Source organism: Nerophis lumbriciformis, linkage group LG32 (assembly GCF_033978685.3).
Source record: "Nerophis lumbriciformis linkage group LG32, RoL_Nlum_v2.1, whole genome shotgun sequence".
NCBI classification, from domain to species: Eukaryota; Metazoa; Chordata; class Actinopteri; order Syngnathiformes; family Syngnathidae; genus Nerophis; species Nerophis lumbriciformis.
Genome location: NC_084579.2, coordinates 13,115,545 through 13,142,937, shown reverse-complemented (window position 1 = coordinate 13,142,937; position 27,393 = coordinate 13,115,545). Strand labels below are relative to the sequence as shown.

General features: G+C 40.3%; 1 protein-coding gene across 3 annotated transcripts in view; it reads left to right on the top strand.

Annotated features, from left to right (window-relative positions):
• The window catches only part of LOC133574994 (mediator of RNA polymerase II transcription subunit 13-like), a 288,172-nt gene that overhangs the window by 187,811 nt on the left and 72,968 nt on the right, over nt 1-27,393 (top strand). For all 3 annotated transcript variants that reach the window (XM_061927429.2, XM_061927428.1, XM_061927427.1), the window contains exon 4: nt 5,510-5,593. In XM_061927429.2, coding sequence (XP_061783413.1) covers nt 5,510-5,593 — 84 coding nt within the window. The remainder of the gene's footprint in view (nt 1-5,509; nt 5,594-27,393) is intronic.

Sequence of the window (27,393 nt, the reverse complement as noted above, 5' to 3'; positions counted from 1 at the left end):
TTTTGACCAAAGAACTACCATTACATGTTATGTAGACCCCCGTTGTATTTTGCTTGATTGTAAAAGATACACAACTATGGAGGAGCTGGTCTGAGATGTAAAAGAGGAGCGACGTTCATATGTTGTTAATATTCAGTGTTTTATTGTTCATAGTTAATATTGTAAATCCCACTTTCTTTATTTTAATGTACATTTTGGGTGTCCTATTCAGTAAAAAACGGTAAAATTCCATTCCGTTTTTTTGAGGTGGTCTGTCATGACTTTTTTAGAACTCTATCGGACATTGTGACTTTTGGTATTAGTGTTCCTGAAAAAAAGGGACCCAAACACACATACTGTACTGCAGGTTTTTACAGCTAAATGTGTACATATCATTTATACACACATACACATTGGCTCCCCCAGACACATTTTTTTCTCTCAATGTGGCCCCCGGGTCAAAATATTTTTATTTTTGAAAATCCAAAATTTTCCGAGATTTTTAATTCAAGTTTTTCATTAGCTGTAAGCCATTATCATCACAATGACTGTACGGTATATCAAAAGAAGACTCGAAATATCTTGAGTTGCCCGTTACGAGCCAATGTCATATGTTAGCTTCACCTTGTAAATCTAATTGCTGGATTAAAAGAACCTTTGCACGATAGTTAAACAATTTTGGAGTTTCACCTGTGTAACAAATAAATGAATGAACAGTGCAGATAGCAGCCAGGATGTGCATATAGGCTGAGGAAGCTTTACATTGCCAACCGGAGTCTATCAAATGATCTTGTAAAGCTTTAACCTGGATTTGAAGATCCACTTTGGAATTCCCTGGCACAGAGACACAGACAGACAAGACGGTGTGTGTGCCTGTGTGTGTGTGTGTGTGTGTGTGTGTGTGTGTGTGTGTGTGTGTGTGTGTGTGTGTGTGTGTGTGTGTGTGTGTGTGTGTGTGTGTGTGTGTGTGTGTGTGTGTGTGAAATGTCACTGAAGTGAGAAGAAAAAATAGCAGGGCAAGCCAAATAAGGAGCACGGCAACTCAACAGCCTGATGCCATCAAAATGATGGGATGAAAGTGAAAGATTTTGGAAGTGTGAAAGAAGACACCACTTTGAGGAGGAGACATTAGTAGACTTTTCTGTTGCTGTGAGGTTGTGATACACCCCGTAGGGTGGGTGAAAATGTTATATTATATTACATTTTAATAATTAGTATGATGTACCCAATAAGAGCTAAATAGAAATGGGCATTTGACGAAACTTGGGAACATAACAATTTTTTTGCATTATCAATTATTTTTCTAATGATTTTTTTGCATGTAAAATAAAAAAAACAATAATAATGCATCATCAATTATTTTCTAATATTTATTTGTATATAAATTAAAATAAAATAAAAATGCAATTGACATAAAATTAACCATATACTGTATATTAAAAAATGTTGTTTTTTTGGTGTTAAAAACAGATTTTTAAATTATCCTCCAAATTAAGTCAAATTTGTGATAAGTGCATTACTTTTTACAGAGAATCTTAAGAAATAGGAGGAGGCATTTGTCTACATTTCCTTGATTGATTAATTGGGGTAATTCCTAATTTATTGCATAAGCAATTGATTCCTAATATGTTTTGCTGTAAAATTAAATAAAATGCAAATAAAATAAAATCAAGTTTAAATACAAATGGCCAATATTTGTTTGTTGAAACATTTTTTTCCAAGTAAACCCTAAATAAAGACAGTTTTGTAATGAATGCTTTTCTGTTGCTGTGAGGTTGTGATACACCCCGTAGAGTGGGTTAAAATGTTATATTATTTTATATTTTAATAATTAATATGATATACCAAATAAGAACTAAATAGAAATGGGCATTTGACGACATTTGTGAAAATTAACAATTTATTGCATCATCAATCATTTTTCTAATGATTTTTTTGCATGTAAAATAAAAAATACAATAAAAATGCATCATCAATTGTTATTTTCTAATATTTATTTGTATATAAATTAAAATAAAATAAACATGCACTTGACATCAAATTAACCATATACTGTATATTAAAAAAATGTTTTTTTTTGGTGTTAAAAACTGATTTTTAAATTATTACAAATTAAGTCAAATTTGTGATAAGTGTATTACTTTTTACAGAGAATCTTAAGAAATAGGAGGAGGCATTTGTCTACATTTCCTTGGTTGATTAATTAGGACAATTACAAATGTATTGCATAATTAATTGTCTAATTTTTTTGCTGTGAAATAAAATAAAATGCAAATAAAATAAAATCAAGTTTAAATACAAATGACCGATATTTGTTTGCTAAAACATTTTTTTTTCAAGTAAACCCAAAATAAATACAGTTTTGTAATGAATGCTTTTCTGTTGCTATGAGGTTGTGATACACCCCGTAGAGTGGGTTAAAATGATATATTATATCACATTTTAATAATTAATATGATATACCAAATAAGAACTAAATAGAAATTGGCATTTGACGAAACTTGGGAAAATTTTAAATTTTTTGCACCATCAATTATTTTTCTGATTGTTTTTGCATGTAAAATTAAAATTAAGATAACATTGCATCATCAATTGCTATTTTCTAATATTTATTCTTCTATAAATTAAAATACAATTGACATAAACTTAACCACATACTGTATACTAAAAAAATGTGTGTTTTTTTTGTGTTAAAAACAGATTTTTAAATTATCCTCCAAAAAAAGTCAAATTTGTGATACGTGCAGTACTTTTTACAGAGAATCTTAAGAAATAGGAGGAGACATTTGTCTACATATCCTTGATTGATTAATTGGGACAATTACTAATTTATTGCATAATCAATTTTCTAGTATTTTTTGCTGTAAAATTAAATAAAATGCAAATTAAATAAAACCAAGTTTAAATACAAAAGACCAATGTCTGTTTGTTAAAACATTTTTTTTCAAGTAAACCCAAAATAAAGACAGTTTTGTAATGAATGCTTTTCTGTTTCTGTGAGGTTGTGATACACCCCGTAGAGTGGGTTAAAATGCTATATTGTATTATATTTTAATAATTAATATGATATACCCAATATGAACTAAATAGAAATGGGCATTTGACGAAACTTGGGAACATAACAATTTTTTTGCATTATCAATTATTTTTCTAATGATTTTTTTGCATGTTTAAAATAAAAATTACAATAAAAATGCATCATCAATTGTTGTTTTCTAATATTTATTTGTATATAAATGAAAATAAAATAAAAATGCAATTGACATAAAATTAACCATATACTGTATATTAAAAGTTTTTTTTTGTGTTAAAAACAAATTTTTAAATTATCCTCCAAATGAAGTCAAATTTGTGATAAGTGTATTACTTTTTACAGATAACCTTAACAAATAGGAGAAGGCATTTGTCTACTTTTCATTGATTGATTAATTGGAACAATTACTAATTTATTTCATAATTAATTGTTTTCTAATATTTTTTGCTGTAAAATGAAATAAAATGCAAATAAAATAAAATCAAGTTTAAATACAAATGACCAGTATTTGTTTGCTAAAGCATTTTTTTCAAGTAAACCCTAAATAAATACAGTTTTGTAATGACTGCATTGCTTTTTGTATAGAATCCTATGAACTAAGGATAGGCAATTGACTACATTTCTTAGATTGATTAATTGGGATGATTACTAATTTATTGCATCATTAATTGTTGTTTTTTTCTAATATATTTTTGCATATAAAATAGGTTAAACATGCAAATAAAATTAAATCAAGTTTCTACCATAAAAGAACAATATTTGTTTGTTTAAACATTTTCATCTAAGTTGATTAATTGGGACAATTTATTGCATAATTAATTGTTTTCTAATGTTTTGCTGTGAAATTAAATAGAATGCAAATAAAATAAAATCAAGTTTAAATACAAATGATCAAGATTTGTTCAAAAAATGTATTTAAAGTAAACCCTAAATAAAAACAGTTTTGTATTGAGTGCATTGCTTTTTGTGCAGAATCTTATAAAATATTCTTTGATTGATTCATTGGAAAAAAATTACCCATTTATTGCATCATCCATTGTTATTTTTTAACACTTTTTTGCATATCAAAATAAAAATCAAAACAAAATAAAATCAAGAATAAATATAGAAGAACAATATTTGTTAAAACATTTTTTTCCAAGTTACTCCCAAATGAAGCCAGTTTTCTAATAAGTGCATTGCAATACATCTTACTAAATAAGATTAGGCGTTTGATTACATTTCCTTGACTATATTAGTTTTGTATTGTTTACCTTGATGTACAGTATATTGAATAATATATTCCTGCCCATAGCACAGTTTTAGCCAAGTATTGCACTAACCCAGGGGTGTCCAAAGTGTAGCCTGGGGGCCATTTGCGGCACGCAGCTCAAGTTTTTTTTTGGCCCGCGCCATATTGTCGAAATATAATCAGACAAAAAAAACAACAGTAAAAATTTAAGCATAATAAGCAAATATGGTAGCTAATTTTCATACTAATAATTAGGGATGTCCGATAATATCGGACTGCCCATATTATTGGCCGATAAATGCTTTAAAATTTAATATCGGAAATGATCGGTATCGGTTTCAAAATTATCGGTATCAGTCTAAAAAATGTAAATGTATGACTTTTTAAAACGCCTAAACCTTAAAGGCACTGCCTTTGCGTGCCGGCCTAATCACATAATATCTACGGCTTTTCACACACACAAGTGAATGCAAGCATACTTGGTCAACAGCCATACAGGTCACACTGACGGTGGCCGTATAAACAACTTTAACACTGTTACAAATATGCGCCACACTGTGAACCCACACCAAACAAGAATGACAAACACATTTCGGGAGAACATCCGCACCGTAACACAACAGAACAAATACCCAAAACCCCTTGCAGCACTAACTCTTCCGGGACGCGACAATATACCCCCCCCCCCAACCCCGCCCACCCCACCCTCTTCATGCATGTCCCAAATTCCAAGCTGCTGTTTTGAGGCATGCTAAAAAAAAATAATGCACTTTGTGACTTCAATAATAAATATGGCAGTGCCATGTTGGCAATTTTTTTCCATAACTTGAGTTGATTTATTTTGGAAAACCTTGTTACATTGTTTAATGCATCCAGCGGGGCATCACAACAAAATTAGGCATACTAATGTGTTAATTCCACAACTGTATATATCGGTGTCGGTTGATATCGGAATCGGTAATTATGAGTTGGACAATATCGGACATCTCTACTAATAATTAATACGAAGCAGAAAACATTGTTTTGTCTGTAAATTTATGTCTGTTTTAGAGTCTTTTTTTTTTAACAAAATAAAATATCCACTCGTCAGTGTGCAGCCCTTTGTGGGAAAAGTTTGGGCACCCCTGCGACTAACCACTTCATCTCAGTTATTTCAATTAGCAATTAATCTGCCATTAATTCCACCTATTTGACAAGACGAGAGAGACAATCAGCATTAAATGATCCTACTTGAGACTGAAGTTGTCCTCTTTTGACTCCTGCAGATGTCTGATGGACAAAGGCTTCATGCGTGTGGGAAAATGGTTCTTTAAGCCGCACGAGCTGCAGGGAAAGTCTCTGGGCAGCAGGTAAGTGGACCAAAGAGTCTTGTGCTGTGCTTTGTGGTGGTGGAGGATTTACAGTCACTAGTGTGAACTAGACCTCGTTTGGCGTCTGGATAGAGTGACACAGCTAGCGGGATGTCCTTCATGTGCGCTGTCCAGTCTCCTCGTCCTCGGGGCTAACAGCAGTACGCCTGCAGCGTCAGACTATTAAAAAAGCAGAGAGAGATTTACTGAATGGTGGCTTTGTCACCTCTTTATGTTGTGTGTTTTGTTCCACCTTGTAGGCAACGTGATGTAGCCTATAGACTAGTGTGATATTGACTGTATTGCTATTTTTCTGTGCTACCACATAACCGAACCAGTGTTAGTAGGAAGAAAAAAAAATGTGATGGTAACCCTAGAACAGGAAATAATCCAGTCTTGCTTCATTCACATCATACACTGGTGTTGTCCCGATACCAATTTTATAATATTAGAATAAAATTATGTAGATATAGTACTTTTCGGTACTTTTCGATACTTTTCCAAATAAAGGGGACCACAAAAAATGGCATTATTGGCTTTATTTTAACAAAAAATCTTAGGGTACATTAAACACATGTTTCTGATTGCAAGTTTGTCCTTAAATAAAATAGTGAACATACTAGACAACTTGTCTTTTAGTAGTAAGTAAACAAACAAAGGCAGTAAGGTATGCAGTAACATATTGTGTCATTTATCATTCTATTATTTTGTCAACATTATAAAGGGCAAGTGGTAGAAAATGAATTATTAATCTACTTGTTCATTTACTGTTAATATCTGTTTACGTTCTCTTTTAACATGTTCTATCTACACTTCTGTTAAAATGTAATAATCACTTATTCTTCTGTTGTTTGGATACCTTACATTAGTTTTGGATGATACCACAAATTTGGGTATCAATCCGATACCAAGTAGTTACAGGATCATACATTGGTCATATTCAAAGTCCTCATGTGGTGGGTACCTAATAGGTACCTAATTCGGTACTTTTATAGGCACAGACCGAATTATGCCGGTTCTACCGGGTATGGATTCACATAAAATCAAACGCCGTCATTTTTTTTGGTGGGGGGGTTAGACCAGACCATCACTGAAGCGGACTCCGTCTGACTGCCTCTTGGTAATTTTGCAATTGTCTATCCCAAAAAAGCAAGTATGCCTGATAGAAAACACTCAGTAAGGCTCCGCTTTTCAAATTGAGCTTAGCTCAATGCTAATTTACATCGGATTTGCCATTTACATGCTACTGATTAGCATTAGCGATTATTTACGATTTCAATATCTCCCAGTTTTGTAATAAAAACTTCACCTAAGATGCATTTACAATCGAACAACTGATGTGTAATACGTGCAATACTTACAGTTCAAACACTTTTTAGGGGGCAACAAAAGACCTGATTCAGCTTAATGGCAAAGACTACTTCCTGACTTGGCAACACAGTGTAGCCGACGCAATACTGCCGTTGTCACGTGGGGGGGTCAGGGGGGGGGGGGGTTAGTTCCCCCGGGATGCAGACGGAACACTCCGGACAGGTCGTGCAGGTAGGAACACGGTTTATTTGTCGAAAGTCAAACAAGTACCAAAAACTGAAAACAAGCCAGAGGAAAAATGTGCCGATCGCACTCGAAGCTAAGGCTAACACTTAGCATAGGCAAGAAGACAAGGAACACTCACGAAACTGTAGCAAAAGCAATCAATGAAGTCAGGCCGACTGACCGGCAAAGGCAGGCTTAAATAGTGCCTCTGATTAGTGCTCGGGGAACAGGTGACCGTCCTGAACACCAATCAGAGGCAGGTGAAAATAATAAGCAACCATGGTAACTAGAACAAACTCAAGGGTGCACAAAACAGGAACTGAGGGAGTCCAAAACTAACCAAAAATACCAAAACATGATCCGGGCCACGGGTCATGACAGCCGTCTAACGTTATGGAATTACAACTGCATGCAAAGTCTACTTTATAATACTCGCAAATGAGACTCAGAAGTGTAATAAATCAAGACAAAACAACTGGACAGCACAGTTATAATTATCAGCTCACTGTTAAATGTTACATAAAAACAGATTTTTTTAATTTAACTACCGTATTTTTCTGACTATAAGTCGCAGTTTTTTTCATAGTTTGGCCGGGCTCCAGTGCGACTTATATATGTTTTTTTTCATAATACACATGCTGTGAACCTGTTTTTATGTTTTTATTTATTCTATTTTATTTATTTATTTTTTATCGTGTTTTGTTTGTGTTGTGTTGTGTTTGCTTGGTACTCGTATTATCTTTTAACCTGCCCATTGTACAGCACTTTGGCTACCCCTGTGGTAAATTTTAAATGTGCTTTATAAATAAAGTTGATTTGATTTGATTTGATTTGATTTTTTCCTTCTTTATTATGTATTTTCGGCAGGTGCGACTTATACTCCGAAAAATACGGTAATTAGCATTTATTAACACATACATTCCAGGTATTGGGAATTGGTACCGTATTCATTCAAATGTTAATGGAATTCCTCCTTAGTTGCTGAAGTCAAACAAAAAAAAAAAGAAGGTGTAAAACACACAAAAAACACAAATTTGTAGAATGTACGCCAAAGAGACTTGGAGTTGATTTCACAAGGATGGTGTCATCACACATTAGTTCTGTTATTTAAGTGTGAATCTATTTGCCTCTCTTTTGGGAATTGTGCTCTTTTGTTGTTTCCTGCCAGAAACTCCATGTGACTCCAATCTATTTTTTTTTTCTCCCCCACTTTTGTTTATCACCTTTTTTTGTGACTGCTTGCGTTTCTTTCATGGGTTCTCATTTTGATTTGACTTTAAAAAAACGCCAGTGACCTCGCGTTCTCGCTTGACAGATTAAGAGAGTTGAGAAAAGTCATCATTGCCAAGGCAGCAAATAATTTTTTTTATTTCCCTGCAATTTTTCCACATCCATCCATCCATCCATCCATCCATCTTCTTCCGCTTATCCGAGGTCGGGTCGCGGGGGCAGCAGCCTAAGCAGGGAATACCAGACTTCCCTCTCCCCAGCCACTTCATCCAGCTCTTCCTGTGGGACCCCGAGGCGTTCCCAGGCCAGCCGGGAGACATAGTCTTCCCAACGTGTCCTGGGTCTTCCCCGCGGCCTCCTACCGGTCGGACGTGCCCTCAACACCTCCCTAGGGAGGCGTTCGGGTGGCATCCTGACCAGATGCCCGAACCCCCTCATCTGGCTCCTCTCGATGTGGAGGAGCAGCGGCTTTACTTTAAGCTCCCCCCGGATGGCAGAGCTTCTCATCCTATCTCTAAGGGAGAGCCCTGCCACCCGGCGGAGGAAACTCATTTCGGCCGCTTGTACCCGTGATCTTGTCCTTTCGGTCATAACCCAAAGCTCATGACCACAGGTGAGGATGGGAACGTAGATCGACCGGTAAATTGAGAGCTTTGCCTTCCGGCTCAGCTCCTTCTTCACCACAACGGATCAATACAGCGTCCGCATTACTGAAGACGCCGCACCGATCCGCATGTCGATCTCACGATCCACTCTTCCCTCACTCGTGAACAAGACTCCGAGGTACTTGAACTCCTCCACTTGGGGCAAGATCTCCTCCCCAACCCTGAGATGGCACTCCACCCTTTTCCGGGCGAGAACCATGGACTCGGACTTGGAGGTGCTGATTCTCATCCCAGTCGCTTCACACTCTGCTGCGAACCGATCTAGTGAGAGCTGAAGATCCTGGCCAGATGAAGCCATCAGGACCACATCATCTGCAAAAAGCAGAGACCTAATCCTGCAGCCACCAAACCAGATCCCCTCAACGCCTTGACTGCGCCTAGAAATTCTGTCCATAAAAGTTATGAACAGAATCGGTGACAAAGGGCAGAGTCCAACCCTCACTGGAAACGTGTCCGACTTACTGCCGGCAATGCGGACCAAGCTCTGGCACTGATCATACAGGGAGCGGACTGCCACAATCAGACAGTCCGATACCCCATAGTCCCTGAGCACTCCCCACAGGACTTCCCGAGGGACACGGTCGAATGCCTTCTCCAAGTCCACAAAACACATGTAGACTGGTTGGGCAAAGTCCCATGCACCCTCAAGGACCCTGCCGAGAGTATAGAGCTGGTCCACAGTTCCACGACCAGGACGAAAACCACACTGTTCCTCCTGAATCCGAGGTTCGACTATCCGGCGTAGCCTCCTCTCCAGTACACCCGAATAGACCTTACCGGTAAATAGAAATGGGCATTTGGTGAAATTTGTGAAAATGAACAATTTATTGCATCATCAATCATTTTTCTAATGATTGTTTTGCACGTTCATGTATTTCAATGTGAATACCGTATTTATATTTATATAACCAGGTGCGCCTAATGTACCGTATAGAATCTAGATAATTAAATAAATAAATGTTTTTATTTATTTATTTCATCCATCCATTCATTTTCAAAATAATCTTACTCATCTCACTATATGAAATGTAACTTACTTCATATTTATTTATTTTGATTTTGATTACTTATGGAGTACCGTATTTTTCGGACTATCAGTCGCTCCGGAGTATAAGTCGCACCGGCCGAAAATGCATAATAAAGAAGGGAAAAACATATATAAGTCGCATTTTTGGGGGAAATTTATTTGATAAAACCAAACACCAAGAATAGACATTTAAAAGGCAATTTAACATAAATAAAGAATAGTGAACAACAGGCTGAATAAGTGTACGTTATATGAGGCATAAATAACCAACTGAGAATGAGCCTGGTATTTAAAGGAACATATTATGGTAAGAGTCATTCAAATAACTATAACATATAGAACATGCTATACGTTTGCCAAACAATCTGTCACTCCTAATCGCTAAATCCCATGCAATCTTATACGTCTAGTCTCTTACGTGAATGAGCTAAATAATATTATTTGATATTTTACGGTAATGTGTTAATAATTTCACACATAAGTCGCTCCTGAGTATAAGTCGCACCCCCGGCCAAACTATGAAAAAAACTGAGAAATATACGGTATATTGTGAATAAATTGAGAACAGGAAGTGAACAAAAGCTTTTAGCAACTGTTATGTAAAAGAAAAGGGGTAGGATTAAATAAGATCTGCTTCGTCCTACTCCTTTTCGAACACGTTGAAAAGAGAAACTGGAAATTGTGATGTATCATGTTGTTGTTCGAAATAAACTCAAACTCAATGTACGGAATAATTCTGGTTTTGCTTACTGACCTAGAATCTATTTCATTTGGTACATGGTGTAATGATAAGTGTGACCAGTAGATGGCAGTCAAACATAAGATATCCGCGTAGACTGCACTATGATGGCAGTCACTCACAAGAGATATGTGTAGACTGCAATATGACTCAAGTAAACAACACCAACATTTTACATGTTCCATTGAAAATATAGAACATTACACACGGCGCTCAAAAATCCATCAAAATGTTTTAGTACGACTTTGGTAAGCTATGAAGCCACACCACTTGATGGATTGTACTGTGCTTCAACATACGGAAATTATTATGGTGTGTGTATAAGGTAAGTGTTCAGTTTTTTCCGTATTGGCCCTCTGAATAGGGGTCGTCACTCAGCATAAAAGGAATTACTCGCACTGCACTCTTTTGCTTGTTTTATTTGGTACTATTGCAGCAACAGTAGCAGCAGCAGCAGCAGCAGAAGCAGAAGCAGAAGCAGGTAATAACCTACAAGTAAACATGAACATAAAACAATGTATCTATCTTGAATCATCATAATGTAAATAATAAACATGAATTCATCAACTGAACCATAATGTTGTCAACCATGATATGACATATTATCAATCACTGTGATTTTATCCTAACTTATTAATTTTAGCATTACATTTTATTATCACCATTAATGTATGTCATATAATGTTTTAAATGTGATCAGAATTATTTATAATGTCCCTATGGTTCATGGACAATCATATTAAAAAGACATAAAACACCGGCGCTCTGTTTGAGGCACACATTACACATATGAGCAGAACTACATAAAAGAACTACAAATCCCATCAGCCAAACCAGGAAGTAAAGTGCCGGTATTTTTAACTCAAACCTTCGAAATGCAGCTGGACACACGCAACGTGACAACAATCTAATCCAGCAGATTTCAATCCACACATTACTGTTAATTTTGCCAATGTTGTTCAAAGACTAAATAGTGAGTGTTTGCCCTGGTTGTGACGCAGCAAGTCCGCCGCACAACAAGCGCTGCGGACACAGCGGACTTACAACAAACAGAAAAGCAAGGAAGCAGGCAAGCATGGAATTTAAACAATAATTCAGCTGATCTAACAAAGCAAAGCGGACATAACAAATGATCTTACCAGTGGGGTATGCTGGTGACGAAGCACGCTGTTTTTACAAACGAAACAATGACGCCATTTTTAAAGCTACCGACATGGTCACCTGTCAGTGGTAGCCCCGCCCATCTTAAAGTCCCAGGTAAGTCCGCCATCAATACATATACACATAACAAATACACATATTAAATCCAACACCTCCCACTTAAGTTCCTGATGTCCCATCCAAGGAACTTACACCACAATCTAGAGACCCCACTTCGTGACACACATTCAAAAATCCAGTTACAATGATTTTTTTTTTTTTTTTTTTTTTTTTTTTTTTTTTTTTAAATGGAGTGTGGATGCTCATCTTCGTATATGTACTGTGTGCACTGTGTGGGCATGGTGGCAGCGATCCGCCTACACCAACCAGCCAAATAGTTTTAAGGGGTTTTGGGGCGTTGATTTGGCCAAAGGGTGGGGCAGTGACTGGAACTTTGAAGTCGCCCCGGGAGACAGCGTCATGAAGTCGCAGCTGGAGTCGAATCCTCTGCTGGGATCAGCACGATCAGCCGCCTTACATCCCTTTGCAGAATGATGGTTGACGGGAGTTGTTGATTTGTCCTGCCTTTTCTCTCAGTATTCGTCGTTGGAAGGCCAGCACAAACTTTGACATCGACGTCCCTGACGACTCCATGCCTGTCTGGTCTTGTGGCTGTAACTATGCCCAAGCGGAATTGTCCTCTCATAGCATTAGGGTCTGCGATCCAGACGATGTCTCCCTCTTTGACGTTTCTCTCCTTTGTATGCCACTTCTCACGGACAAAGAGATTTGGACCGGCTAGTTCATTCCACTTGGCCCAGAATCTGTCAACTAAATTGTGGATGTTCCTTAGCCTGCGCCAAGGGTGGGTGACTAGATCAAGTCCATCTGTGTCTCCTCCCACTGAGGATCGTCCGAGGATGAGAGAGTTGGGAGTTATGTAGTCGACTGACTCCTCTTGCTCCTGGGCGCGAGCGTCGATTGGGCGCTCATTTGTCAGGTTGGCTGCCTGAAAAATTAGAGTCTGGAACTCACCCCAGGTGAGAGAGTCTGTCGCTCCTTTCAAACTTGTTAAGGCTCTTTTTATCAATTTTACGGCAGCTTCTGCTGCTCCATTCCGGTGAGGCGCATCGGCAGGGTGGAAGCACCATGCCCAGTCTGTCCCATTCTTGGCTGCAATGTCCTCAACAGATGATGTTTGTAGACAGCGCATGTGGTTTTGGAGCTCATTCAGAGCGGGTTTAGCCCCGATGAAGTTTGTCCCTTTGTCGGACCATAGCTTGCGTGGGTGACCTCTAAGGGCAACAAAGCGGGAGTAGGCCAGCAGAAAACTTTCTGAGGACTGGTCATCGCATACATCGGCATGGACTGCCCTTGAAGCCATGCAGCAGAAAACAATTCCCCAGACTTTCTTCCTTGCTCTCCCCTTTACTGCGTCCTTGACTTCATAGGGGCCGAATAGATCCAGGGTTGTGTACTCGAATGGGCCTGCCCTTTGCGAGCGCTCCAGCAGGAGGTCACTCATCACTTGCTGGCATACTCTAGCTCTTTGCTTCCGGCAGTGGATGCAGTCATTTATAACTCTCCTGACTGCTCGACGGCCCTGTATGATCCAGGCTTTTCTCCGAGTTCCTAGGAGAGTTGCTGCAATCCCCTCGTGGTTCTTCTCATGAGCCTCTTGGGCTAGTAATGTGGCCAATCTTGACTGCATAGGGATCAGAGGAATAGCAGTCTTGCCTTCATTCCAGGACTGAATTCGTCCTCCGCAGAGTAGGAGCCCCGTGACCTCATCTTTTCGGACCACGAGTCGGTCCAGAGTTTCATCCCGGAACTCAACTCCGTCCTGGGCTTCAAGGGCAAGGTAATGGAAGGCCTCTGCCCTCTCAACAGCTGTAAGACCAGGCTTTGCATTTTCATTGGCAGTGGCCTGGTGGCTGCCACCTAACCAGGCCTCCACTGCCCGCCGAGTCCAGGCAACAGTCCCGCACAGCCTGGCGAGGGAGCTAAACCTCCCAGGCTCAACGAGGCGCACAAGGGCCACGGGCCGCACCCGTAAGATGGACAGAGGTGGAGTGGTCCCGGGGCCGCCAGGCTCAGGAGGCTTCATTCTGATGTCGCTCTCATTTTTCTGTCGCCTTGTGACCACGGCAGAGAATACGCGTCTTTGAAGCTTCTTGATGCTGTCTGGGGCGACCGTGGCAGCGATTTCATTTGCAGTCTTCACCGGCCACTTGCTTTCAGGCCACTTGAGGAAGTCAGGCCCGTTCTGCCACTCCGAGTCCTCGTTCAACTCCTCAGGAGTCGCTCCCCTCGTAAGGATATCGGCAATGTTTAGGTCTCCTTCAACCCACTTCCAAGCGTCCACTGGGCCGGCCTTCTGGATTTCTCCGATTCGATTTGCAAAGAAGGTCTGATATCCATAACTGTCCTTTTGGATCGCACCAAGGATCGTCTGGCTGTCTACTAGGTGTACCCAATGATCGACTGGGATGCGGCAGTGCCTCTCAAAGTACTTCCTCAAGCGAGTAGCAATTACCGCGCCACAAAGTTCAGCTTTAACTCCATCCCCCTTCTGGTCGAGAGGAGTAAGCTTGGCCTTCGACTCCACCAGCCTCACGATGACCTTACCAGGCTCGGTTTCCCAGCGGAGATAAAGCACAGCTCCGTAAGAAGCTTCGCTCCCATCAGAGAATGTAACCCCAATTGGGGGGCCTAAGGCTGCAGGGGGGGTGAGGCTCCGGTCAAATCTTATTTGGCCGAGCCTTGCATACTCCTCAAAAAGTCTGACTGCTGACTCCCGGAGTCCTGGTGACAGTGGGTCATCCCATGTGTCCTTCATCGGGCGATCTTTTCTTGCTTCTTGAAAGGACTCCCTTACGAGTATTACCCCTTTCTGTTTCGCAGGGGAGACCAGACCAATGGGGTCATAGAGGCTGGCAATTTGGCCAAGAAGCAAGCGCCGGCTCAGCGGCTCAGGAGTGCTGCTCCTAATCTCGTCCTCTTTTAAGTCAAGCCCAGTCCTCATCTTTCCCCTCTTCTTTGAGAAGTTTATTGTAGCGAGGATGCGTAGCTTGTCTGACTCGGGCTCGTACCCAACCCCGAGGGCTTTGCTATCTTCCTCTTGCATCTGATTTGGGAGGATGAGGATGTTCGGCGTGCTTGGACAGCCAAGCTGGGGACTGCTTTGGGTTCCCCCCCTCCCACTTTGGCCAGAGAAGACCCAGGGTTTTAGAGAGAACCCTCCTGCCTCTAAGATCTTCTCCACACCAACAGTTGTCTCTCGTAGAGCATCAAGATCATTGTCCGACGTCAGAATGTCATCGACGTAGCAGTCTTCTTCTAAAACTCTACGTTCTTTGAGCATTGATGAGAACTGTGGCAGTTTAGCTGTCTCTCGCATTGCAACTTGGGCAATACATCCTGCTGGCTTATCGCCAATGTTCACTCGGACAACTGCAAACGTCTCTATTTCGTTCAGGGGGTCATCCCTCCACAGGAATCGATGCAGGTGGACCTCTTCATCCTTGAGCCAAACTGAGTTGTACATCTTTCGTACATCGCCCAGGGCAGCATGTTGCCCGCTTCTGAACCGTAAGAGAACTCCTTTTATTGGATTAAGTACATCTGGACCTTTGTGGAGAAGGTCATTCAGGCTCCAACCCTGAAACTCTTGGCTGCTATTCCACACTATTCTCACAGGGGTGGAAGCAGAGTGGGGGTTCAGGGCGACCAAGTGGCTAATGTACCACTTTGGGCCCTTCCAGGAATCCATCTCTTCTTCTGATAGCTTGACAGCCGCACCTCTTCTGACCATGTCATGGATTTGTTCCCCATACGCTGCTTTCCAAGCGGGTTCTCGTCCCAGCCTGGACTCTGTCCTCCTGAAAGTAGCCTCCACGGCTCTGCGATTGTCAGGGAGAGAGGCTGGGTCTCCTCGCCAGGGATAGGCAGCTTCCCAGTGGGGTAACTGGCTGTGCTTGTCTGCTAGAACATAGGAGAGGCCATTTTTGATTTTCTCCAACTCCCTTTCTTCTCCAAGGGTCATCTCCTTTCCTCCTGGGGCACACATGCCACATTTGCAGCCCCCACATTGAGGGTCGCACGCTGCCCCGATGCTGTCCCACCTGAACCACTCTAATACTTCCTTGTTAGTTGTAGCGGTGCTGCTGAGGACTGTCTCTTTCTTTGTGAACTCGGTGTTCGAATTGCTTGAGTCCACAAGGACCTCCTCATATACTTTTGAGGCAGTTCTCATGGACCTCGCGACATGAGTGTCAGACTGGTGGAAGGTTAAATCTACCATCTCAAGGAGGTCAGGGTGGGTCCCAGCGACCGTCTTTCCAAGTGGGCCATCCCAAAGGATCAGGTCCCCTTTTCTCCTGACTGGCTGTGGGACCAGGCGACCTTCCCTGTGGCTGATGAGGAGATCGATTTTAGTGGGCCGGACCAAGTCTTCAGCAGCAACACCAGGGAAGAACCCTTGAAGTTGATGTGGTGTGGCTTTCTGGGTGACCTCTGCGATGCTCTCCAGGCCGTAGCAAATGATCTTATGCACTCCCACCGTTCCCTCGGGAGTTTCTACCCTCAACCGAAGGAAGTATCTCCTGGTCATGATTGTCCTCCGCATCCCACCAACTCCATGCACAATCAATTTGATGTTCTCTCCACATAGTCCGAGACGCTTGGCTCCAGTATTTGTGATGTAATTGGTATCTGAAGCAAGGTCAATCAATGTTCCGATGAGATGGCCAGAGTTGGTAGTGACCTTGAGAAGCATCATTAGCACTGGATATTCTTTAGGTAGACTTCTATTGCTGGTGCAGATTGCTGTGGTGGTTTTGTTTGAGAAAACTTTCCTGCACTCTGTCCTCTGCTCTGGGGTTAGCGTTGCAAGAAACTCTTCCTGCTGGTTGGTTAGGCCAAGAGGCCTTTTCACTACTTTTGCTGGGACTTTACTGCAACCGTCCCTTTGAGTGGCGAACCTGGGGCAGAGCAGGTAGTGGTGAGCCTCGTCTTGCCGGCAGTCCGCTTTACTGCAGAGGAACCCTGAGTTGCAACGGCCATCCTTGGGGTGAATGTTCAAGCACCTGTTGCACACACCATGGGTCCTTAGGTGAGACTTTCTTTTTGCCAGGTCCAAGTCCCTGAAGGTTTTGCAAGCAAAAAGCCTTCCAGTGTGTGTTTCGTCGCCACAGACGGAGCATTGCGATTGTGTCTTTGCTGGAGGCCCACGTTGTCCTGCAGTGACCCTGGAGAAAGCTTTCTTCGCCCTCTTCTCTGAAGTTTCTATCGGGCGTTTCTCCGAGGGAGTATTTTCTGCAAGGCTCGTTTCCAACTGGTCCAGCTCTTCAAGAATTACCTCCTGTCTCTTTAGGAATTGAAGAAGACACTCAAAATGGTTCTGATGGGCAAAACCATTGGTGGGCACATTCTTGTGATCCACCCATTTCTCCTTTAGGAAGTTCGGTAGCTTACTCTCCAGAGACTGTGCCACCAGACGATTTTTCATAACATCCTCTTCACCCAGGATGAGAAGGTTGCTTAGGGCCCTTTCCACCGTCTGGATCAGCTCAATTGCTCTCCTAGGGTTATTTCCTTTTACAGGGGGCAGGCCTTGCACCTCACTCGCAATCATCTGGACAATCCTTGCCTTATTCCCATATCTGTTATCCAAGCGTTGGAACATTTCCTCAGCGGACGCGCAGCTGGACAGGACTAGGTCCTTCTTCACTTTCTCACCGAGGCTAGCTAGGAGATGGAACCTTGTTACACCTGCCGTCCTCAGTGGGTTCCCCAATTGCTCCAGTTCTCCCCATTCAGCCTTCCAACGGTAATACTCTGTTATGTCACCAGAAAACGTGGGGAGACGTGCTCTCTCGAGGGGGAACTGATTTCTGTAGCCGTAACCTCCAGGATACATGTCAGGGATGCCCCGGGGAGCACTCTGGGTCATCAGCGGTGTGCTAGAGGCATTTGATGTGGTTCCAGTGCTGCCACCAACTGGTCCACTAAGTGCCTGGATTCTGGCACCTGAAGCTGAGATGGTTGTTGGGAGAGGATTGGAAGGAGCAACTTGGGTGTTGCTTCCTGAAGGAAGTTCCTCTTTTAGACTGGGACCGCTAAATGGGGGCTCTGTGAGACTGACTGGGTTGAGCACGTCCTGCGCCCTATCAGACTTTTTTTCTTGTCGGACTTTGTCATCCATATCTTCATCGGATGACTGCGTGTATCTTGGGTCTCGCCAGCTATCCTCCCAGTCTCTTACTCGGCGCCACAGAGCTCGGACCTTCTCCTTGAGCATCTTTGTGTTGGTATATGAGATAAGAGCATCCCAGTTCCTGCATCTTTGCTCGAGCTCATCGATCCTCTCTCTCAGGCCACATCTGGTGAGCTCAAAATCAGACCTCTTTAACTTCTTTATGTTGCAGCCCTCAACCTGGTCCATCTTAGTCTCTGCACTGGAAACGCATTCTCCGATGTCATCTGCTGCGAACTTAGTCCAGATTCTTTCTTGAATGAGCTCAATGGTCTCTGTGTATTTACGGAGGCACTCAGCTGTCTTCTCCACTATGCAGGCTGCTTCTTCTTTTGCCTTGTCCTCTTCATCCTCGGTTCCGTTCACCGCATTGAGGGCTTCAGCATAGTCATCTCCTGCATCACTGACCCTCTCATAGTCCACCTCAAGGATCCTCAGCTCGTCAATCAGGGCTCTCTCTCCTAACAGTTTGACTTTGGAGGCAAGCTTATTGGCCCTCTTGGTGAAGGAGGATTGCGCAGCAGAGCGCATTCCTCTGAGGGCTTCAAGTTCCTGTGTGTCCATTTTCCTTATTCTTTATCTGACCTGGGTTTGGTTCCACCAGCAGGGTCCTTTCCCTCCAAATGGTGGTTCTCCTTTGTTCAATTGTTAGGTGGACACAGTGTTGTTTCGCTTGGAGAGTTATTTATTCCTCTTCAAGGCTTAAAACTCATCGGGGGATTTGTAGGTAAATTCCAATCTCATCCAACCCGTTGGTTATTACTGTTCAGTTTTTTCCGTATTGGCCCTCTGAATAGGGGTCGTCACTCAGCATAAAAGGAATTACTCGCACTGCACTCTTTTGCTTGTTTTATTTGGTACTATTGCAGCAACAGTAGCAGCAGCAGCAGCAGCAGAAGCAGAAGCAGAAGCAGGTAATAACCTACAAGTAAACATGAACATAAAACAATGTATCTATCTTGAATCATCATAATGTAAATAATAAACATGAATTCATCAACTGAACCATAATGTTGTCAACCATGATATGACATATTATCAATCACTGTGATTTTATCCTAACTTATTAATTTTAGCATTACATTTTATTATCACCATTAATGTATGTCATATAATGTTTTAAATGTGATCAGAATTATTTATAATGTCCCTATGGTTCATGGACAATCATATTAAAAAGACATAAAACACCGGCGCTCTGTTTGAGGCACACATTACACATATGAGCAGAACTACATAAAAGAACTACAAATCCCATCAGCCAAACCAGGAAGTAAAGTGCCGGTATTTTTAACTCAAACCTTCGAAATGCAGCTGGACACACGCAACGTGACAACAATCTAATCCAGCAGATTTCAATCCACACATTACTGTTAATTTTGCCAATGTTGTTCAAAGACTAAATAGTGAGTGTTTGCCCTGGTTGTGACGCAGCAAGTCCGCCGCACAACAAGCGCTGCGGACACAGCGGACTTACAACAAACAGAAAAGCAAGGAAGCAGGCAAGCATGGAATTTAAACAATAATTCAGCTGATCTAACAAAGCAAAGCGGACATAACAAATGATCTTACCAGTGGGGTATGCTGGTGACGAAGCACGCTGTTTTTACAAACGAAACAATGACGCCATTTTTAAAGCTACCGACATGGTCACCTGTCAGTGGTAGCCCCGCCCATCTTAAAGTCCCAGGTAAGTCCGCCATCAATACATATACACATAACAAATACACATATTAAATCCAACAGTAAGACATATTATCTGGTGTTTTGTTTCGCAATATTATGCAAGGCAACTTTTCTTACCTTCTGGTACCTGCTGATCTGTATTTGGGATCTGCATAAGTCCTGAACATTTGCTCGCATCCGCCTTTGTAGTCCGTGCCAACACCGTAGTCGATAAGCTTCTTCTTTTTCTCTATCTTCTTGTTATGGGACATTCATCCTCTGTTGTTGCCATTTCTAATATAAAGTAGTGTAAAGTTCTTACTTATATCTGTCAGTAAACTCGCCATCAAAGCGCTAAAACATACCGGTGTAGTGAGTTTACATTATTCACCCAAGGAACTTTAGGTATTAGAGGTCGGACGGTTTTCCGGCGTTGTTGTTGCACTAGTGAGCCACGGATGAGGAGATGCTGCTCTGTTATCGATTGAAGTAAAGTCTGAATGTCATTAAAACAGTTAGCTCCATCTTTTGACACTTCTTCCACTCCCGTCCTTGCACGCTACAACAAAGATGACGCTGTCGAAGGTGAGCCACGTAAATAAGACCACCCACACGGGTCCCATTTTTTTTATAGTCTTTGGTATGACTCGGCCGGGGTTTGAACTCACGACCTACCGATCTCAAGGCGGACACTCTAACCCAGTGGTTCTTAACCTGGGTTCGATCGAACCCTAGAGGTTCGGTGAGTCGGCCTCAGGGGTTCGGCGGAGGTCAAAACACACCCGACTCATCGTGTAAATAAAAACTTCTCCCTATCGGCGCATTACGGATACGGCAACAGCAGAAGTCAGACTGATTTGCAGGTGTGTAATTTATTGTGAGGTTATGCACTGTGTTGGTTTTGTTGTTTAAACAAGGTGATGTTCATGCACGATTCATTTTGTGCACCAGTAAAAAAAACATGGTAACACTTTAGTATGGGGAACATATTCACCATTAATTAGTTGCTTATTAACATGCAAATTAGTAACATATTGGCTCTTAACTAGTCATTATTAAGTACTTATTAATGCCTTATTCGGCATGACCTTATTATTACCCTAACCCTCTAACCCTGGTCCTAACCCTCTAACCCGAACCCTAACCAAATAACTCTAAATTAAATCTTTGTCACTTAGAATATGTTCCCCATACTACAAACCCCGTTTCCATATGAGTTGGGAAATTGTGTTAGACGTAAATATAAACGGAATACAATGATTTGCAAATCATTTTCAACCCATATTCAGTTGAATATGCTACAAAGACAACATATTTGATGTTCAAACTGATAAACTTTTTTTTTTGTTGCAAATAATCATCAACTTTAAAATTTAATGCCAGCAACACGTGACAAAGAAGTTGGGAAAGGTGGCAATAAATACTGATAAAGTTGAGGAATGCTCATCAAACACTTATTTGGAACATCCCACAGGTGAACAGGCAAATTGGGAACAGGTGGGTGCCATGATTGGGTATAAAAGTAGATTCCATGAAATGCTCAGTCATTCACAAACAAGGATGGGGCGAGGGTCACCACTTTGTCAACAAATGCGTTAGCAAATTGTTGAACAGTTTAAGAAAAATCTTTCTCAACCAGCTATTGCAAGGAATTTAGGGATTTCACCATCTACGGTCCGTAATATCATCAAAGGGTTCAGAGAATCTGGAGAAATCACTACACGTAAGCAGCTAAGCCCGTGACCTTCGATCCCTCAGGCTGTACTGCATCAACAAGCGACATCAGTGTGTAAAGGATATCACCACATGGGCTCAGGAACATTTCAGAAACCCACTGTCAGTAACTACAGTTGGTCGCTACATCTGTAAGTGCAAGTTAAAACTCTCCTATACAAGGCGAAAACAGTTTATCAACAACACCCAGAAACGCCGTCGGCTTCGCTGGGCCTGAGCTCATCTAAGATGGACTGATACAAAGTGGAAAATTGTTCTGTGGTCTGACGAGTCCACATTTCAAATTGTTTTTGGAAACTGTGGACGTCGTGTCCTCCGGACCAAAGAGGAAAAGAACCATCCGGATTGTTATAGGCGCAAAGTTGAAAAGTCAGCATCTGTGATGGTATGGGGGTGCATTAGTGCCCAAGACATGGGTAACTTACACATCTGTAAAGGCACCATTAATGCTGAAAGGTACATACAGGTTTTGGAGCAACATATGTTGCCATCCAAGCAACGTTACAATGGACGCCCCTGCTTTTTTCAGCAAGACAATGCCAAGCCACGTGTTACATCAACGTGGCTTCATAGTAAAAGAGTGCGGGTACTAGACTGGCCTGCCTGTAGTCCAGACCTGTCTCCCATTGAAAATGTGTGGCGCATTATGAAGCCTAAAATACCACAACGGAGACCCCCGGACTGTTGAACAACTTAAGCTGTACATCAAGCAAGAATGGGAAAGAATTCCACCTGAGAAGCTGAAAAAATGTGTCTCCTCAGTTCCCAAACGTTTACTGAGTGCTGTTAAAAGAAAAGGTGATGTAACACAGTGGTGAACATGCCCTTTCCCAACTACTTTGGCACGTGTTGCAGCCATGAAATTCTAAGTCAATTATTATTTGCAAAAAAAAAAAAAAGTTTGAGTTTGAACATCAAATATCTTGTCTTTGTAGTGCATTCAATTGAATATGAATATTGAAAATGATTTGCAAATTTAGTTTATATTTACATCTAACACAATTTCCCAACTCATATGGAAACGGGGTTTGTAGAATATGTTCCCCGAATGTCCAAAAAACTCTAAATTAAGTCTTTGTTACTTAGAATATGTTCCCCATACTAAAGTGTTACCAAAAAAATATAATAACTTTGTCTTGAATTTGAAAAAAAAGGAGGGTTCGGTGAATGCACTTATGAAACTGGTGGGGTTCTTAACCGCCAACAAGGTTAAGAACCACTGCTCTAACCACTAGGCCACTGAGCATCTCTATAATAAATAATAAGTAAATAATTCCTATAAAAAAAGTAATGAAACAACTGGAAATATGTGATGCATTACATTGTAATCGTATGCATGTTCCAAATAAACTGAAACTGAACTGAGTAGCTGGACAGGCCAAAAAAATGTATTAAAAAAATAAACAAAAATGAATGAATTAATTAATTAATTAAAATAAAATAAAATAAATGCAAATACATGTTCAAAAGGCCACTTGACCTCCTTATTTACAGTGTTGGCGCGTGGACTTCCTGGTCCTGCTAGTCTTTATTTGACATTTCAAAACAACACCCCCCCTCTTCCCTTCTCCCAGCCTCATGGCGTTGAATTATTGAACATGCTGGAAGTAGGAGGAGGTAATATCAGCGCAGCAAACAAGTGCATCGCTCGTCTGCGTGCAACAACAACAAAAAAAGCTCCCCTAAATGTACGATTTTGCTCCGCTTTTCCATCTCCCACGCCGCTGGGGAGAGCGTCGCTCCGTTCACATCATGTGACCTCCCGCCTCAGCATCTCCTTTGTCTCCTCTGCACCTCCACGCTGTTGCCTTTTATCCCCAACAGAGGGCGTCGGTACCCCCAAGCCTCCCGCCCCCCCCCTCCCCATGCCTTCCCGCCTTTGTCAAGCTTCCCTGGTGTTTATCTGGCGCGTGTCCTCGGGGTAAGGGGGTTGGGGGGGCAAATAGTGGCGCATCCAGGAGTAGAATTCCAAAAACCTCCCTTTTCCTTCTGCTCTCTTTGTGTCGGAATGAGGAGGGCGCTCTCGGGGTTGGTAGCGAATTGCATCAGATGCTTAAAAGTAGAGGAGGGGGGTGAGGAGAAAGGGCGATCATAAATTAATCATTAGTGCAGACGGCTGAATTGATGCATTTAGAGTCTGTCCCTCTCATTAGTTCCATGCATGCCAAGCACAATGCACACTGTAACATCTGCAGCCTATGCATCAATATATATGCATATTTTACAGCAAAAAAACCCAGCAAAGTTGTATTATCTCCTCCACGATGCATCCATCATACAAAATAAAATAGTGCACAGATGCTCCCCCCCCCTTTCCTTTATGTGCTGACATTGAGCTATTAGCCGTCGTCTTGGCAACGCGGAGTGCCGGGCCGTAGACCAAGGTCACGTAATGTCAAAACAGAAGAGAGATGTTTTTTTTTTTTTGTTTTTTTTTTTGTGGGATATCGAAACGACTCATCCGTACAGGTGAGGGCTTCTGCAGGGCAGGGGGGTCGCTAAAACTTGTCTGAGTTTAAACTCATTTTAGAAAAATGGAGAAAAATCTACTCCCAAGTGGGCCGGACTGGTGAAATCACGGCACGATAACTTAAAAATAAAGACAACTTCAGATTGTTTTTTTTTTGTTTAAAAATAGAACAAGCACATTCTGAAAATGTAGAAATCATAATGTTGTTTTTTTATTTTTTATTACCTGTTGCGGTTATTAGTATATTTACTTTATTTGTCGTTATTTATATTTTCTGAATAAATTATGTGATAATGTTCATCAGTCAACTCATTGGTGTTAATTTTCAATCTATCTAGATAAAAAAAATTATATCAAAATTAAAATTATAGTATATTATTCATGTAGTTTTTTAAATAATATTTATTTATTTATTTGATAAAGAAATCGTAATACAAGTACTGAGAAAACAGACCCTTTTTTTGTCCCCCCCACAATCTTGTGAGCATGCTAACTGCATTTTCGACAATTTTAAAGGTATAAACCTAAAAGTCACGGATAATGTTACCTAATGTTATCTTGCTAGCATGCCGATTTTAGTATGCTAATGTTTTCTTTTGTTTTTTGTCTGATTTTAAAACAGGGGTGTCGAACTCATTTTAGATTGGGGGGCCACATGGAGAGGAAAAATCTACTCCCAAGTGGGCCGGACTGGTAAAATCACGATAACTTAAAAATAAAGACAACTTCAGATTGTTTTTTTTTGTTTAAAAATAGAACAAGCACATTCTGAAAATGTACAAATCATAATCTTGTTGTTTTGTTTTTTTACTATAACCTGCTGACCTGCTGCGGTTAATAGTACTATATATTTACTTTATTTGTCGTTATTTATATTTTCTGAATAAATTATGTGATAATGTTCATCAGTCAACTCATTGGTGTTAATTTTCAATCTATCTAGATAAAAAAAATTATATCAAAATTAAAATTATAGTATATTATTCATGTAGTTTTTTAAATAATATTTATTTATTTATTTGATAAAGAAATCGTAATACAAGTACTGAGAAAACAGACCCTTTTTTTGTCCCCCCACAATCTTGTGAGCATGCTAACTGCATTTTCGACAATTTTAAAGGTATAAACCTAAAAGTCACGGATAATGTTACCTAATGTTATCTTGCTAGCATGCCGATTTTAGTATGCTAATGTTTTCTTTTGTTTTTTGTCTGATTTTAAAACAGGGGTGTCGAACTCATTTTAGATTGGGGGGCCACATGGAGAGGAAAAATCTACTCCCAAGTGGGCCGGACTGGTGAAATCATGGCAAGATAACTTAAAAATAAAGACAACTTCAGATTGTTTGTTTTTTTTTGTTTAAAAATAGAACAAGCACATTCTGAAAATGTACAAATCATAATGTTGTTGTTTTTTTTTACTATAACCTGCTGCGGTTAATAGTATATTTACTTTATTTGTCGTTATTTATATTTTCTGAATAAATTATGTGATAATGTTCATCAGTCAACTCATTGGTGTTCATTTTCAATCTATCTAGATAAAAAAAATTATATCAAAATTACAATTACAGTATGTTATTTCTGTAGTTTAAAAAAAATATTTATTTATTTATTTGATAAGGAAATCATAATACAAGTACTGAGAAAACAGACACTTTTTTGTCCCCCCACCCCCAAAAAAATAAAAAAAATAAAAAATACATTTTTAAAAAAATACAAAAATTAAAACAATTTAAAAAAAAATTACAGGGAAAAAATTTAAGTAAAATAATAACACCCCCTCCCACCCCCTGTCCTACATTCCAGACACAGTGGGTAGCAATGTACTGCCTTCCTCTTCACCACAAGCAGATAGAGAATAACAATACCTGATTAAAAGGAAGAAAAAAAAAGGTAACAACAAAAAAATAAAAATAAAACATACAGAGAAGTGTCACTGAATAAAAACAACAACAACAACAAAAAAAGAGTTGAGGTAAGTGGAAAGGTACAGTGAGTGTTACATTTATCCTATGGTGTCTTTAATTTAGCTATGTAACTAATTATGCAGCCCCAGGTCAAGTCAAATTGTTTTGGTGTACCCCTCAGATTATATTAAATTTTCTCTAAATCTAAGAAAAACATGAGGTCCTTAAGCCATAGGGAGGCCTTGGGGGGAAACTGGGATTTCCACTCCAATAAAATCCTTCTACGAGCTATTAATGACGCAAAGGCGATACTATCCCTAAAAGTCTGCTTAGTTTTTTTGATAGTTTGGTGGAATTCCAAAAAACAGCCAAATTCTGCACAAGGCGTCAATTTAAAATGTAAAAAATGTTGATGACACAGCTTTGCAACAGTTGATATTCTAGTTTCAAGCATGTTTTACTCAATATAGGTCATAACATCTCAGCAACAAGCTGTAATATCTTACTGAGATCATTTAGGACAAAAAAAACCTTTAAAACAAGTAAAACACAGAATTATCTTATCAGACAGAACATAAGCAAAGATCACCCTTATTTGAGATATTTCATCTTACTTAGATTTCAGTTTTTGCAGTGTGCACGCTACACCGCTACAACAAAGATGACGGGGAAAAGACGCTGTCGAAGGTGAGCCACGTAAATAAGACCCGCCCACAAAACGGCGCATCCTGAAGCGACTGTCAGAAAGCGACTTGAAGATGATCTGTAAAACATATTTTATGCTACATTTTGACCAAAGAACCACCATTACATGTTATGTATACCACAAGGACGTGTTTTACATTTAGGAAAAAAAATTAAATAATATGACTCCTTTATTATGCCCTATAATCCGGTGCGCCTTATACATGAAAAAAGATCGAAAATAGACCATTCATTAGCAGTGCACCTTATAATGCGGTGCACCCTATGGTCCGGAAAATACGGTAAATAATAACATATGACATGGACAAGTAATCATGTTATCGTCATCCAAATTGCGATTTTTATACATTCCTACACTGCAAAAACTGAAATCTAAGTAAGATTAAATAATGGTGATATTTGCTTATTTTCTGTCTGATAAGATAATTCTTCTCACTAAGCGGATTTTGTGTTAGACTGTTTTACTTGTTTTAGGGGTTTTGGTCCTAAATGATCTCAGTAAAATATTACAGTTTGTTGCTGAGATTTTATGACCTATATTGAGTGAAACATGCTTGAAACTAGAATAGCAACTGCTACAAAGCTGTGTTATCAACACTCACAAGTATAAAACTACTTTTTTAAAGTAATCATTTCTTATTTCAAGCATGAAAAAAAAATCATGATGCCGAGCGCATATCATTACGTCAAGATAATGGCAATAGCATTTACCGGTACTTAATTT